We start from the raw sequence: 15,067 nt of genomic DNA on the forward strand, positions 1-15,067 counted from the left end.
AGACAGACAATCAGACAGACAGACAGACTGACTGACAGACAATCAGACAGACAGTCAGACAGACAGACTGACAGACAATCAGACAGACAGACAGACAGACAGTCAATCAGACAGTCAGACAGACAGACAGACAATCAGACAGACAGACTGACAGACAGACAATCAGACAGACAGACAGACAATCAGACAGACAGTCAGAAAGTCAGTCAATCAGACAGACAGACAGTCAGACAGACAGACAATCAGACAGACAGACAGACAATCAGACAGACAGTCAATCAGACAGACAGACAGACAGTCAATCAGACAGACAGTCAGACAGACAGACAGACAATCAGACAGACAGTCAGACAGACAGTCAATCAGACAGACAGACAGACAATCAGACAGTCAGACAGACAGACAATCAGACAGTCAGTCAGTCAGTCAGTCAGACAGACAGACAATCAGACAGACAGACAGACAGACAATCAGACAGACAGACAATCAGACAGACAGACAGTCAATCAGACAGACAGACAATCAGACAGACAGACAGTCAATCAGACAGACAGGCAATCAGACAGACCGACAGACAATCAGACAGACAGACAGACAGTCAATCAGACAGACAGACAATCAGACAGACAATCAGACAGACAGTCAATCAGACAGACAGTCAGACAGACAGACAGACAGTCAATCAGACAGACAGACAGACAATCAGACAGACAGACAGTCAATCAGACAGACAGACAATCAGACAGACAGACAGTCAATCAGACAGACAGACAATCAGACAGACAGTCAATCAGACAGACAGACAGACTGACAGACAATCAGACAGACAGTCAGACAGACAGACTGACAGACAATCAGACAGACAGACAGACAGTCAATCAGACAGACAGACAGACAGTCAATCAGACAGACAGACAGACAATCAGACAGACAGACAGACAATCAGACAGACAGACAGTCAATCAGACAGACAGACAATCAGACAGACAGACAGTCAATCAGACAGACAGACAATCAGACAGACAGACAGACAGTCAATCAGACAGACAGACAATCAGACAGACAGACAGACAGTCAGACAGACAGACTGACAGACAATCAGACAGACAGACAGACAATCAGACAGACAGTCAGACAGACAGTCAATCAGACAGACAGACAGACAATCAGACAGTCAGACAGACAATCAGACAGTCAGTCAGTCAGACAGACAGACAATCAGACAGACAGACAGACAATCAGACAGACAGACAGGCAATCAGACAGACAGACAATCAGACAGGCAGATAGACAGACAGACAATCAGACAGATAGACAGACAGACAATCAGACAGACAGACAGTCAGTCAGACAGACAGTCAGTCAGTCAGTCAGACAGACAGACAATCAGACAGACAGACAGACAATCAGACAGACAACCAGACAGACAACCAGACAGACAGTCGGACAGACAGACAGACAGACAGACAGACAGACAGTCAATCAGACAGACAGACAATCAGACAGTCAGTCAGACAGACAGACAGACAGAGAGACAGACAATCAGACAGACAGTCGGACAGATAGACAGACAGTCAATCAGACAGACAGAAAATCAGACAAGACAGACAATCAGACAGACAATAAGACAGACAGACAATCAGACAGTCAGACAATCAGTCAGACAGACAATCAGACAGTCAGTCAGACAGACAGACAGACAATCAGACAGACAGTCGGACAGATAGACAGTCAATCAGACAGACATACAATCAGACAGACAGACAATCAGACAGTCAGACAGTCAGTCAATCAATCAGACAGACAGACAGTCAGTCAGACAGACAGATAGGCAGACAATCAGTCAGACAATCAGACAGACAATCAATCAGACAGACAGACAATCAGACAGACAGTCGGACAGATAGACAGACATTCAATAAGACAGACAGACAGACAATCAGACAGACAGTCAATCAGACAGACAGACAGTCGGACAGACAGACAGAAAGACAGACAGTCAATCAGACAGACAGTCGGACAGACAGACAGACAGACAGTCAGTCAGACAGACAATCAGACAGACAGACAGACAGTCGGACAGACAGACAGACAGACAGACAGACAGTCAATCAGACAGACAGACAGTCAATCAGACAGACAGACAGACAGACAAACAGACAGTCAGACAGACAGACAATCAGACAGACAGACAGACAGACAATCAGACAGTCAGTCAGACAGACAGACAATCAGACAGACAGACAGACAATCAGACAAACAGACAATCAGACAGACAGTCGGACAGATAGACAGACAGTCAATCAGACAGACAGACAATCAGACAGACAGTCAGTCAGACAGACAGATAGGCAGACAGTCAGTCAGACAATCAGACAGACAGACAATCAGACAGACAGACAATCAGACAGACAGACAGTCGGACAGACAGACAGACAGACAGTCAATCAGACAGACAGACAATCAGATAGTCAGACAGACAGACAATCAGACAGTCAGACAGACAGACAGACAGACAGACAATCAGACAGTCAGACAGACAGACAATCAGACAGACAGACAATCAGACAGTCAGACAGTCGGACAGACAGACAGACAGACAGTCAATCAGACAGACAGACAATCAGACAGACAGACAGACAATCAGACAGACAGTCAGACAGACAGACAATCAGACAGTCAGACAGACAGACAGACAGTCAATCCGACAAACAGACAATCAGTCAGACAGACAGACAATCAGACAGTCAGACAGACAGACAATCAGACAGTCAGACAGACAGACAGTCAATCCGACAAACAGACAATCAGACAGACAGACAGACAATCAGACAGTCAGACAGACAGACAATCCGACAAACAGACAATCAGACAGACAGACAGACAATCAGACAGACAGACAGTCAATCCGACAAACAGACAATCAGACAGACAGACAGACAATCAGACAGTCAGACAGACAGACAATCAGACAGTCAGACAGACAGACAGACAGTCAATCAGACAGACAGACAGACAATCAGACAGTCAGACAGACAGACAATCAGACAGTCAGACAGACAGACAGACAGACAGACAGACAGTCAATCAGACAGACAGACAGACAATCAGACAGTCAGACAGACAGACAATCAGACAGACAGACAATCAGACAGTCGGACAGACAGACAATCAGACAGACAGACAATCAGACAGACAGACAGTCGGACAGACAGACAGACAGTCAATCAGACAGACAGACAATCAGACAGACAGACAGACAGACAATCAGACAGTCAGACAATCAGACAAACAGACAGGCAGACAGACAGACAGACAGTCTCACCGGCAGCGTCCCATCATCTCTCCTGCACTGGCTGCTATTGTTCTGTGGTAGTTTGGCTTGTTTCAGTAAGATGGCCGCTTGTTCACAATACGCCACGTCTGTGATAAAGATCTCCTCCATCTGTAGCCCTTGAGTCTCCTGCCCACTGACAGCTACACACACACACACACACACACACTGTTAATGGCTGTTCTATTGACAGCGAGAAGCGTTCAGTATCTGATCTATTTGAATATCATTTCCATGTGAAAAGACAGGAAATTGCATCTTGTGTTCAAAGGGCACATGCTGTATTCAAGCTCGCATAATCAAAGCTCTGACAGATTACGGCTCCATCCCTCTGAATCTGAAGCATTTTAGTGTTATTAAACACACATATGCTCTTACATTAATAGACGTGACAGGTGAAGATATGCAGCTGAGAATAACACTGTATAATGAACAGACCGGCCCTTTAAGACGCTGTGTGTGTGTGTGTGTAAGTGTGTACCTGATCGTTGTGTCTTTGTCACACTGTCCATGTTTCTGTGTGTGTCAGATTCACTGTTGCGTGTCTCAGGAACTGCTGACTGAATAGAAAACAATTAGTTACACACACACACACACACACACACACACACACACACACACACATACACACACACACACACACACACACAATGTCTTATCTCTGAATTCAAGCCTTTATTCAGGTGCCAGTGATATGATCTGACATGACGTGAGTGTGTATTGTGTGCTGTGGAGCACGAGCACACGGCTCTTTACAAATGCCACCACTGACTGTTTCTGAACACAGATTTTGTCCTTCTGCCATAATACAAAAATAAACACAGGGACATCTACATACATTTTTAGCATGATGTCTTTCCATCTCACTTTTACAAAGGTCAAGACGCTGAGGGTTAGTTCACACAAACATTAAATTTCTGTCATTAATCACCCTCAAGACTTTCGTTCATGTTTGGAACACAAATTAAGATATTTTTTATGAAATCTGAGAGCTTTCAAGTCCCAGAAAGGTAGTTAAGACATCATTAAAGTAATCAAATTTTAAATTCAATATTCAATTTGATGTTTAACCTCAATTTTATGCATGATGCGAGTGCTTTGTTTGCACAAAAAACATAATTTACCACTTTATTTACAAAATATGAATCTCCTACACACATTCACACAACAACATCTGCTCTCGCATCAACACAACAAGCATGCATCGTGGTGCTCTCATGAACACGCGGTGGAGATTCAGTGGTAAATTATGTTTTTTTGCATGAGCACTCGCTTTGCTTCATAGAATTGAGGTTAAACCACTGGAGTCACATGGATGACTTTAATGATGTCTTTACTATCTTTCTGGGACTTCACTGCAAAAAATGCTGTTCTTACTTACTTGTTTCCAGTCCAAATATCTAAAAAATCTTAGATCAAGAAGCATTTTCTTGACAAGTTAAAATTATTTTCTTGTTTTCAGGAAAAATAAGTCAAAATTAAGTGAGTTTTTCCTTAAAACAAGCAAAATAATCTTAGATTATATATCTTATTTTTGGTTTGAAATAATATTATTTTGCTAACCATACTGGCAGATTATTTTGCTTGTTTTAAGGAAAAACTCACTTAATTGTGACTTATTTTTCCTGAAAACAAGAAAATAATTTTAACTTGTCAAGAAAATGCAACTTGATTTAAGAACTTTAAGATATTTTGACTAGAAACAAGACAAAAAAAAAAACGTAAGAACAGCATTTTTTTCAGTGTTGAAAGTGGTAGTTGCACAGACTGTCAATGGAGGGACAGAAAGCTGTCAGATTTCATCAAAAAGATCTTCATTTGTGTTCTGAAGATGAACAGACATCTTACAGGTGTGAAATGACATGAGGGTGAGTAATTAATGACAGAATTTTCATCTTTGGATGAACCCTTTAAGTGTTTTGGATCTAAAATCAGTAAAAGCACACACGCACACTGCAAAAAATGCTTTTTTAATTAGCGTTTTTGTCTTGTTTCCAGTCCAAATATCTAATAATTCTTCAATCAAGACGCATTTACCACACAAGTAAAATGACTTGAGATATTATGTCTTGTTTTCTGTATAAATAAAAATATGTTTTTGCTTAAAACAAGCAAAATGATCTTTCGGTTTGAATTAAAACTATTTTTCTTACCCCATTGGCAGATAATTTAGCTTGTTTTAAGCAAACTTTTATTGATTTATTAATTTTTCAGAAAACAAGACATAATATCTTGTCATCTTACACCGTGTCCTAACTACACGCGACGTCGCGTCTATTTTTCTGTGCTTTATGTGCTTTATTTATTGTTAAAATTGTTATTCAAATTCACCTTGTGACTTGTCTAGTAAATGCATCATGATTTAAGAGTTTTTAGATATTTGGACTGAAAATAAGATATGAATACTAAGTAAGAAAAGCATTTTTGCAGTGCACACACACACACACACACACAGGTGTGCTGTTACCTGCGTGATGGGCGATGCGAAGACGTCTCTGACGTGTCTCGGCGGGGTTTTGTTCCTCTTGCGCAGCGAGCAGGTGTACGAGTCGATGCGTCTCTGAACCGCTGCTGCTTGAGTCTTGGTGAGAGTCGACAACAGCACCGCTTTATCCACGTCCTCTTCTTCACCTGTCACCAGCGGAGACAAACCAGCATCCTGCAGCCAGAGCTCTTCCTGCTCGCCGTCTGACACACACACACACACACTTGGGTCAATCCATCAGCGCGCGTCTCTGCATCTTCTCACAGCGTGAAGCGTCTCTGTCTCACCTTCGGACTGTCGGGAATCTCGTCTGCTGCTGTCCGGCTCGGAGTCGCTGCTGCTCCGTATGGTCTCCACTTCACTCCAGAAGGACTCCAGGCACAACCTGTCGGGCTGCTGCGCTGTCGGCAGGTCAGGTGAGTCCGGCTGCGGGTCCCGAGGGTCCGCCCAGGACTCAACATTCATTGCGGTGAGGCTGCAGTCCCTGAAATGCACAGGAAGAAGAAGATGATAAAGAAACAGAGATTTCATCTCAGGCGACGTGTGGCTCATAATGCAGTAAAACATGTTCTATGCAAAGATCTCAAACTACTTGTTGGTCAGTTTCTGCAGGTAACTGACCCCCGCGTAATGAGTTTCTGATGACGGCTGAGTGGACACTAGTGAAGGACGGCTGGTAAAACCAGTTTCAGTTTAGCTGCACAGATTAAATCAAAGCTGAAACCACTTCAGATTCAAACATGTCAGCGTTTCATCATCATTCACACAGATACACAACATCAGTTTAAGCAAATGATCTGACTGATGCGTGTTTTAATGGCAGAAATTATTCTAATATGATGATTTGCTGCTCAAGAAACATTTCTGATTATTATCAATGTTGGAAACAGTTTCATATTTGTTGTGGAAACTGTGATACATTTTATTTTTCAGAATTCTTAAAGTTCAAACCAACAGCATTTATTTGAAATAGAATCTTTTGTAACATTATAAATGCCTTTACTGTCACTTTTGATCAATTTAAAGGTGCCATAGAATTGAAAATTGAATTTATCTTGGCATAGTTGAATAACAAGAGTTCAGTACATGGAAAAGACATACAGTGAGTCTCAAACTCCATTGTTTCCTCCTTCTTATGTAAATCTCATTTGTTTAAAAGACCTCAGAAGAACAGGCGAATCTCAACATAACACTGACTGTTACGTAACAGTCGGGATCATTAATATGTATGACCCCAATATTTGCATATGCCAGCCCATGTTCAAGGCATTAGACAAGGGCAGCCAGTATTAACATCTGGATCTGTGCACAGCTGAATCATCAGACAAGGTAAGCAAGCAAAAACAATAGCGAAAAATGGCAGATGGAGCAATAATAACTGACATGATCCATGATAACATGATATTTTTAGTGATATTTGTAAACTGTCTTTCTAGCGACAAGAGTCGTTTTTAATTTTTAAACACTTGCAGTCGGTATAATTCATAAACACAACTTCATTCTTTATAAATCTCTCCAACAGTGTAGCATTAGCCTGTTAGCCACAGAGCATAGCCTCAAACTCATTCAGAATCAAATGTAAACATCCAAATAAATACTATACTCACATGATCCGAAGCATGCATGACAAACATCTTGTAAAGATCCATTTTGAGGGTTATATTAGCTGTGTGAACCATGTTTATGCTGTTCAAGGCAAGCGCAAGCTCCGGGGGAGGGGGAGTACGAGATTTAAAGGGGCCGCAACCTATATATCAGTGCATAGTTAATGTTAAAAAAATGAATTTAAAAAAATCTATGGGGTATTTTGAGCTGAAACTTCACAGACACATTCAGGGGACACCTTAGACTTATATTACATCTTGTAAAAAGACGTTCTATGGCACCTTTAATGCATCCTTGATGCATTTCTTATTTATTTATTTTTTTAAATGACCACAAACTCACAGTTTCCACAAAAATATGAACTGTTTTCAACATTGATAATAATCAGAAATGTTTCTTGAGCAGCAAATCATCAGTTGTTCAAAAGTAATCTGATCGGATTTCGGCCATTGGATTGGATCAAATCTTGAAAATGGGTTGTTCAAAAGGAAAAAGGGATTCTGAAATCAGATTAGATCACAGAATCCAATCCTACTTTTAATCTGGATCAAACCTTGTCAGTAGGATTTGGATAACTTTGATCCAAAAAAACAGGATTATCCTGATCCCAACAGGGGGTAGGATTTCAAGGTGGATTCCAGGAGGAAAATGTAGTAAAACTTTAAAACTGGTCAAAAATACAACATTTATATCATGTAATATACACATTTTTTTTTTTTTTTTTTTTGCTCTTGATTAGTTTAACTGTTAAATAAATTAGAAGTAGACATTAACCTACATATTTAGCCTTTCGGTAACCTACTGTAAAGTAAAAAAAGATTTTGGTGCCATAAAACAATCCCCAAACAGCTGTAAATATCCAACAAAAATATTATATTTAATTCAAAACCCATATTCTCTCTATCATCATGTCCCTTTAGGGGCTCCGTAGAGCACTGGGAATCCAGATTTGGTAATCTGGAAAAGTGTGTATCTGGATCATGGTCATCCAATCCAATTTTTCTTTGAAAAACCAGCACAAAAGTAAGATGGATTACCTGATCATGGATAGCAAAACATGGGATTTCCAAATCTAGATAATTCTGTTCCAGATTAAACTTTTTGAACAACTGGCCCATTAGAATGATTTCTGAAGGATCATGTGACACTGAAGACTTGTAATGATGCTGAAAATTCAGCTTTGATCCCAAGAATAAATTACACTTTACTATATATTCACATAGAAAACAGATATTTTAAATTGGAATAATATTTCACAATTTTTACTGTATTTTTAATTACATAAATTCAGCTTTGATCACAGGAATAAATTATATTTTACTATATATTCACATAGAAAACAGCTGTTAAAAATTGTAATATTATTTAGTGATTTTTACAGTATTTTTAATTAAATAAATTCAGCTTTATCACAAGAATAAATTATATTTTACTATATATATTCACATAAAAAACAGCTGTTTTACATTATTATAGGATCAAATCAACCACATTTTGGAAACTTCCCTGGCTCAAATTTTTGAGTTTTTAAATTTTTTTCTGTAGAAAGACAAACATAAATAGTGATGAAAGCCAAAATATTAAATGTCACAGATGTATATTTACTGAGTAATCCAGTGTTTTGTAGAGGAGGATCGCCTGAGATTTGGAGCCAAATTAGAGGGGTGTAAAAATGACTTTATAAAGATGACAGCATCATTATTTTATTTTCACACAGAGATTGGTAGATCTATTAGTAAAATCTGTTGACTTTATCAATCTGTGTTTCATTATATGCCAACGGCGACTGTTCAAAAATGGGGAAAAAGCACTTCTTGTGTTTTTTTGCCTCAAGTTTGCATGACTGTAACTCAAGAAGTATTAAAGATAATTTAATATCCTTTTAGATCCTGGTTCTCAACAAACTTTTCTTTTGGTTTCTTCATTTTAAAGGCCCTCGATGGTTCAATCCCAGAGATATGGAGATCTAAATGCAGCTCCATGAGTAATTTGTACACATTTTCAGTGGTCAAAAACTAAACGTGGGTCACTTTGCATAAAACTGATACTTCTTTTCTTTTAAAGAGGAATATCTGAAGAACAAATAATGTTGAAACTAGAAATATATCTCGTGTTTTTCTATCATCTCAATTGCGTAGAACATTCCTGTCTGAGTGCCATAAATGTTCAAAATCTTCATTTTCAAGATGCTATAATTGTTCAGTCCCATAGATATGGGGATCTCAAAGCAGCTCCATGTTCAAATTTTTGAATTTTACCCAACAATTTGAACATTTAATATTTTGGCATTCAACACTATTTATGCTTCAGTTCTTAGACTCATTTCAGTAAAGATTGTACCTGGTAATCGAGTGAGTTTGAGTTTGTCTGGTGGAGTGTTGCTCACGCAGGTAGAGAAGGAAACGTCTCGGTCGACACATTTTTCCACGCTGGACGGGTTTAGATCGAACCAAACGCACCACATTCTCCTCTCTGGGCTTTAAGTCCATATAATACATTCTCACTTACAGTCCTGCTGCCGAATCAATGCAGATGAATAATAACGTTTGAATATTCACATCTCTCTGTCTCATTCTCCAATAGATTTGCTCTTTTTTATGATCCAATTCTTCAGTTCTGAGTGTAAAAATGTTCCGCTTTCAAACAGAAGATGCACAATGTCTGTTCATCAGCTGCTCACTACTGCTTCCTTTATCTCTGCTGCTGCAGTATTTGTATGTGTGTGTACGTGTGTGTGTGTGTGTGTGTGTGTGTGCCGGAGTGAAAGAACCAGCAATACCACATCATTGACACCTAAACCTGCCCATCTGGGACACACCCAAAGCTCATTCACACACACCACATGCCATTCATAATTTCACATATAAACAAAACCATTAACATAATGAATACATCATAGATGTGAGGGAAATAATCTTCAACCTCTAACCTACATGTGACCCGTCAGAGCGAAAGCTACAATAATAAAGATCAAGCCTCGGTGTGCACAACAGGGTCAGACTCTCAAACGCGCAGGTTACAGATCAAACCAGTTCTTCACTCTCATTTAAGCAGTTATTTTATATAGTGGACTTCACTGGGGTTCAACGGGTTGAAGGTCCAAATGTCAGTTTCAGTGCAGCTTCACAGAGCTCTACATGATCCCAGACGAGGAATAAGAGTCTTATCTAGAGAAACCATCGGACATTTTATAAAAAAAATGATATACTTTTTAATCACAAATGCTCATCTCGCACTGCTCTGTGATGCTCCACGCATGACGTAATCATGTTGGAAAGGCCAACATGCTGAGTAGTTTTAGTTATAAATGGTCTGCAGTGACAAATTAATTTTTAAAATGGTAAAAATTGCATATGATCTCAGTTTGTTTCAGCTCATAAATAAATACTGCATAAATAGTAATTATAAATACAGTTTTAGAGTGTAAATCAGAGAGTTTACCTGCAGAAAGCTTCATTTAGGAAGTTTGGCTAATTTTATGATTTGCTGCCTAACAAAAAATATTCTGAGAATGTTTTTCTAACATGCCATTAAGTTCTTGGTTAACGTTCCATTTCATCATCTTCAAACATTATTGGAATGTTACTTTTTAATATTCTCTGAACGTTCTAAAACAAGTAGTAACATTTAAAAATGTTAGATGAATGTCTAACTAAAAACGTTTCATGAATGATGTATAAATATTAATGTTTTTGAGAACATTATTAAAGACCAGATAACTTTGAATGAATGTTCTATTAATGTTACTGGAAGAACGTTTGTTCATAACATTGAGAGAACCTTGCAAGAACGTTCTGAGAACATTCCCTGTTAGCTGGGAAAGTTAGAAATTTTAGCCTGAAATATTAATGTTGTTTAATATTTACAAATATACAAACAAAAGCACATGGACACACACATCAATCATTATTTCTCTTTCCACTTTGACAGTTTATGAATGTATTCAAACACAGAAGTTGTTCATCTTCATCATTAGCATCTTCCTCATATTCGCACAGACATTCGTCTGTCTAATGAATTAGTGATGCGGACACAGGCCCGTCGTCTCTCATTAAATCTGTCAATATTGCACTTAAAGAACCTCCTGGTCAACAGGAAGCCGTATGACGCAGATACACATTTCATTGTTCTGTTCATTCTCAAGCTGCTGCTGCTTCTTTCTACATAAATATGAATAAGTGTGCATTAAAACTAGAGGAATGATACAAACACAGAGCTTGAGTTGCACATGTTAACATGTCAAGCTCTTGACTCGTCAAATGATGGAATGAAGACGATCAGGCTTGTTTTTTCGCTTCAGGTTCACATGCCGGAAGAACGGTCAGCTTATTTTTAAACCTGAGAAGTCCCCGTCCTTCCACATGTTGAGATTCATTGTTGTTTCATACGACACACGCAATAATGTGACTTAAATAGAGTGAGAGAACAAAAGCATAGAGTGAACACTAAAGGTTACAGGCTGCCATTACAAACAAGTTACCTTCACTACAAGCCAGACTGACTTCAGCTATTAAAGCTGCTTCATTGGCATTATATGCTGTTTATGATATTTTTTTTATGATGAACTATTAAATTATATCATTTATTTTTACTCTCACAGCACCAAGAGTGACTGAAAAATTTACACTACAAAAAAAAACAAGACTAGAAATATCCCAATTAATATAAATGTCCATACTTACAAACAGCAGCATTTCACTAAAAAATTCACAACAAAGAAGAAGACGTGATTCACTAAAATGATTCAGTCCACAGAGATTGCAGATGGTTTTGATTATTGCAACATGACACACTAAACCACTACTTGTAAAAATTACAGTTGCTTGTTATTGTAAAAGCAATCGGAGAAAGTTAGTGTCATCGTTATGTTTAGTTTCTCCTCAGCAGTGGTTAAAAGCAGCACAAACACAGTCTAATCTGCTTCAAACTCAGTGACTGTCTTGGTTACAGTCTTAATCCAGATTGCAGTCGGAAAGCTTCTTATAGTTTGCAGAGTTCAACAGTTAAGTAATGTGAACTGCCAACCAGGTTTACTCGTTATGCAAGAAAATGACAGTCTTACACAGTCGAATCCATAACTATTTTGATATTATTACACATTAAAAAAATGGACAAACGTAGTAAATGGGTTGTTTGACCCAGCGAATGGGATGTTTTGACCCAGCGAATGGGTTGTTTTGACCCAGCGAATGGGATGTTTTAACCCAGCGATTGGGATGTTTTGACCCAGCGAATGGGTTGTTTTGACCCAGCGAATGGGATGTTTTGACCCAGCGAATGGGTTGTTTTGACCTAGCGAATGGGATGTTTTGACCCAGCGAATGGGTTGTTTTGACCCAGCGAATGGGATGTTTTGACCCAGCGAATGGGATGTTTTGACCCAGCGAATGGGTTGTTTTGACCCAGCGAATGGGTTGTTTTGACCCAGCGAATGGGATGTTTTGACCCAGCGAATGGGTTGTTTTGACCTAGCGAATGGGATGTTTTGACCCAGCGATTGGGATGTTTTGACCCAGCGAATGGGATGTTTTGACCCAGCGAATGGGATGTTTTGACCCAGCGAATGGGTTGTTTTGACCCAGCGAATGGGTTGTTTTGACCCAGCGAATGGGATGTTTTAACCCAGCGATTGGGATGTTTTAACCCAGCGAATGGGTTGTTTTGCCCCAGCGAATGGGTGGTTTTGACCCAGCGAATGGCATGTTTTAACCCAGCGAATGGGTTGTTTTGACCCAGCGATTGGTGGGTTTTGACCCAGCGAATGGGATGTTTTAACCCAGCAAATGGGATGTTTTAACCCAGCGATTGGGATGTTTTAACCCAGCGAATGGGTTGTTTTGACCCAGCGATTGGTGGGTTTTGACCCAGCGAATGGGATGTTTTAACCCAGCAAATGGGATGTTTTAACCCAGCGATTGGGATGTTTTAACCCAGCGAATGGGTTGTTTTGACCCAGCGAATGGGTGGTTTTGACCCAGCGAATGGGATGTTTTAACCCAGCGAATGGGTTGTTTTGACCCGGCGAATGGGTGGTTTTGACCCGGCGAATGGGATTTTTTAACCCAGCGAATGGGATGTTTTGACCCAGCGAATGGGTTGTTTTGACCCAGCGAATGGGTTGTTTTGACCCAGCGAATGGGATGTTTTAACCCAGCGAATGGGATGTTTTAACCCAGTGAATGGGATGTTTTAACCCAGCCAGTGGGTTGTTTTAACCCAGCCAGTGGGTTGTTTTAACCCAGTGAATGTGTTTTTAACCCAGTGAATGTGTTTTTAACCCAGTGATTGGGTTAAATGTTTGCCCAACCTGCCGGGTAGTTTTATTTAACTCAACTATTGTTTGAAAATTACTGTATTTCTTGCTTAAAATGAACCCAAAGTATGTTGGCAATGAACATTTATGAATAATTTTAATGAATAATAATTAAACAATAAAGATTTATTTATTTATCAATTTTTTTATTATTATTGTTGCCTCTAGTAATTATGTGTCTGATTTTTAATTTCCAACATATTTTGGGTTCATTTTAAGCAAGAAATACAGTAATTTTTAAACAATAGTTGAGTTAGACAAACATCCAACTGAAACATTTCAGGAAAAGAGCTCCATGAAGGATGTTTTTGTGCGAACGTTTTGAGAACATTATCTAAGAGCGGCTAGCTTTGAACAAGTGTTTTTTTCCACAGTGTTTAACTTGTTTCCCAAACACAAAGCTTCGATTCAGACTCGCATTTCATGTGCAGATGTTAGTAACTTGACGGCTTTAAGAACGGTGTGATATTCAGGTTAACTAGTAGACGTCCAATGACCCGTACACTCTTAAAAATAAAGCTTCCAAAAAAGTAAGTTTTCTTAGTGTGAAGAACATTTTAATAATCAAAAGAAACTTTTCCCACTATAAAGAATCTTTTGTGCAATGGAAAGATTGAATGGATGTTCACTGATACCAATAAAGAGCCTTTATTTTTAAGAGAGTAGGTCCACCGGTCCTACCTGGTAGGAACGCGTCCAGCCGTTTTGCCCGAGCCCAGCAGCCATCCCGCGTTTTTCCCCCACGGCATCCTGCTCTGGTTCTTCGGGCCGCTGGAACCGCGGAGGGCAGGAAGCAGCAGATGGCCGCGTCGAGCGACTGTAATCTCCTCGGCATGCAAACACATCAGAGCCAGAACGCTCCGCACAGGAACGTCGCCGCAGCCCAGCATCCTGCTACAGGAAGAGGGGACGGACGAGGGCAACATGCCTGCGCCGCTGCCACCGCTTCCACTGCGGATAAACAACACGGGAAGCGGAGGACGGAGCTCGTGTGCCGAGATGTTGGTGAACTAGCCTAAAACCAGTTCTCCCTCAAACCAAACAAACATCTCCAAAAAGCTTTTCTTTGATTATGTTGCAGCTCGACTGAGCTGAAACTGAGTCATTCACAGCTCAGGATCATAATCTTAGTTTTACATAATCACCTGGAAAACTGAGGTCTTTGTTTGAAGGAATAGTTTGTGAGGATTAAGAGACTTGTGACATACACCTACGTCAACTAATCAGAAGAACGGTTCGACTCCGAGCTGGACGTTTTCTCCACCGTTTGATGAAATAGGATACGTAACAGACCAAAGGCAATAAAAATCCTGCGTTTCCCATTGGGGAA

The 15,067-nt window shown here is 39.8% G+C and overlaps 1 protein-coding gene across 2 annotated transcripts in view; it reads right to left on the reverse strand.

Annotated features, from left to right (window-relative positions):
* The window catches only part of LOC137011193 (rho GTPase-activating protein 40), a 25,309-nt gene extending 10,754 nt beyond the window's left edge, over positions 1-14,555 (reverse strand). For both annotated transcript variants that reach the window (XM_067373868.1, XM_067373867.1), the window contains exons 1-5: positions 14,419-14,555; positions 6,107-6,303; positions 5,802-6,022; positions 3,816-3,894; positions 3,326-3,477 (exon numbers count right to left, since the gene is read on the reverse strand). In XM_067373868.1, coding sequence (XP_067229969.1) covers positions 3,326-3,477; positions 3,816-3,894; positions 5,802-6,022; positions 6,107-6,303; positions 14,419-14,486 — 717 coding nt within the window. In that variant the 5' untranslated portion in view covers positions 14,487-14,555. The remainder of the gene's footprint in view (positions 1-3,325; positions 3,478-3,815; positions 3,895-5,801; positions 6,023-6,106; positions 6,304-14,418) is intronic.
* Positions 14,556-15,067: the final 512 nt, after the last annotated feature.

This window comes from Chanodichthys erythropterus, chromosome 21 (assembly GCF_024489055.1).
Source record: "Chanodichthys erythropterus isolate Z2021 chromosome 21, ASM2448905v1, whole genome shotgun sequence".
Taxonomy (NCBI): domain Eukaryota; kingdom Metazoa; phylum Chordata; class Actinopteri; order Cypriniformes; family Xenocyprididae; genus Chanodichthys; species Chanodichthys erythropterus.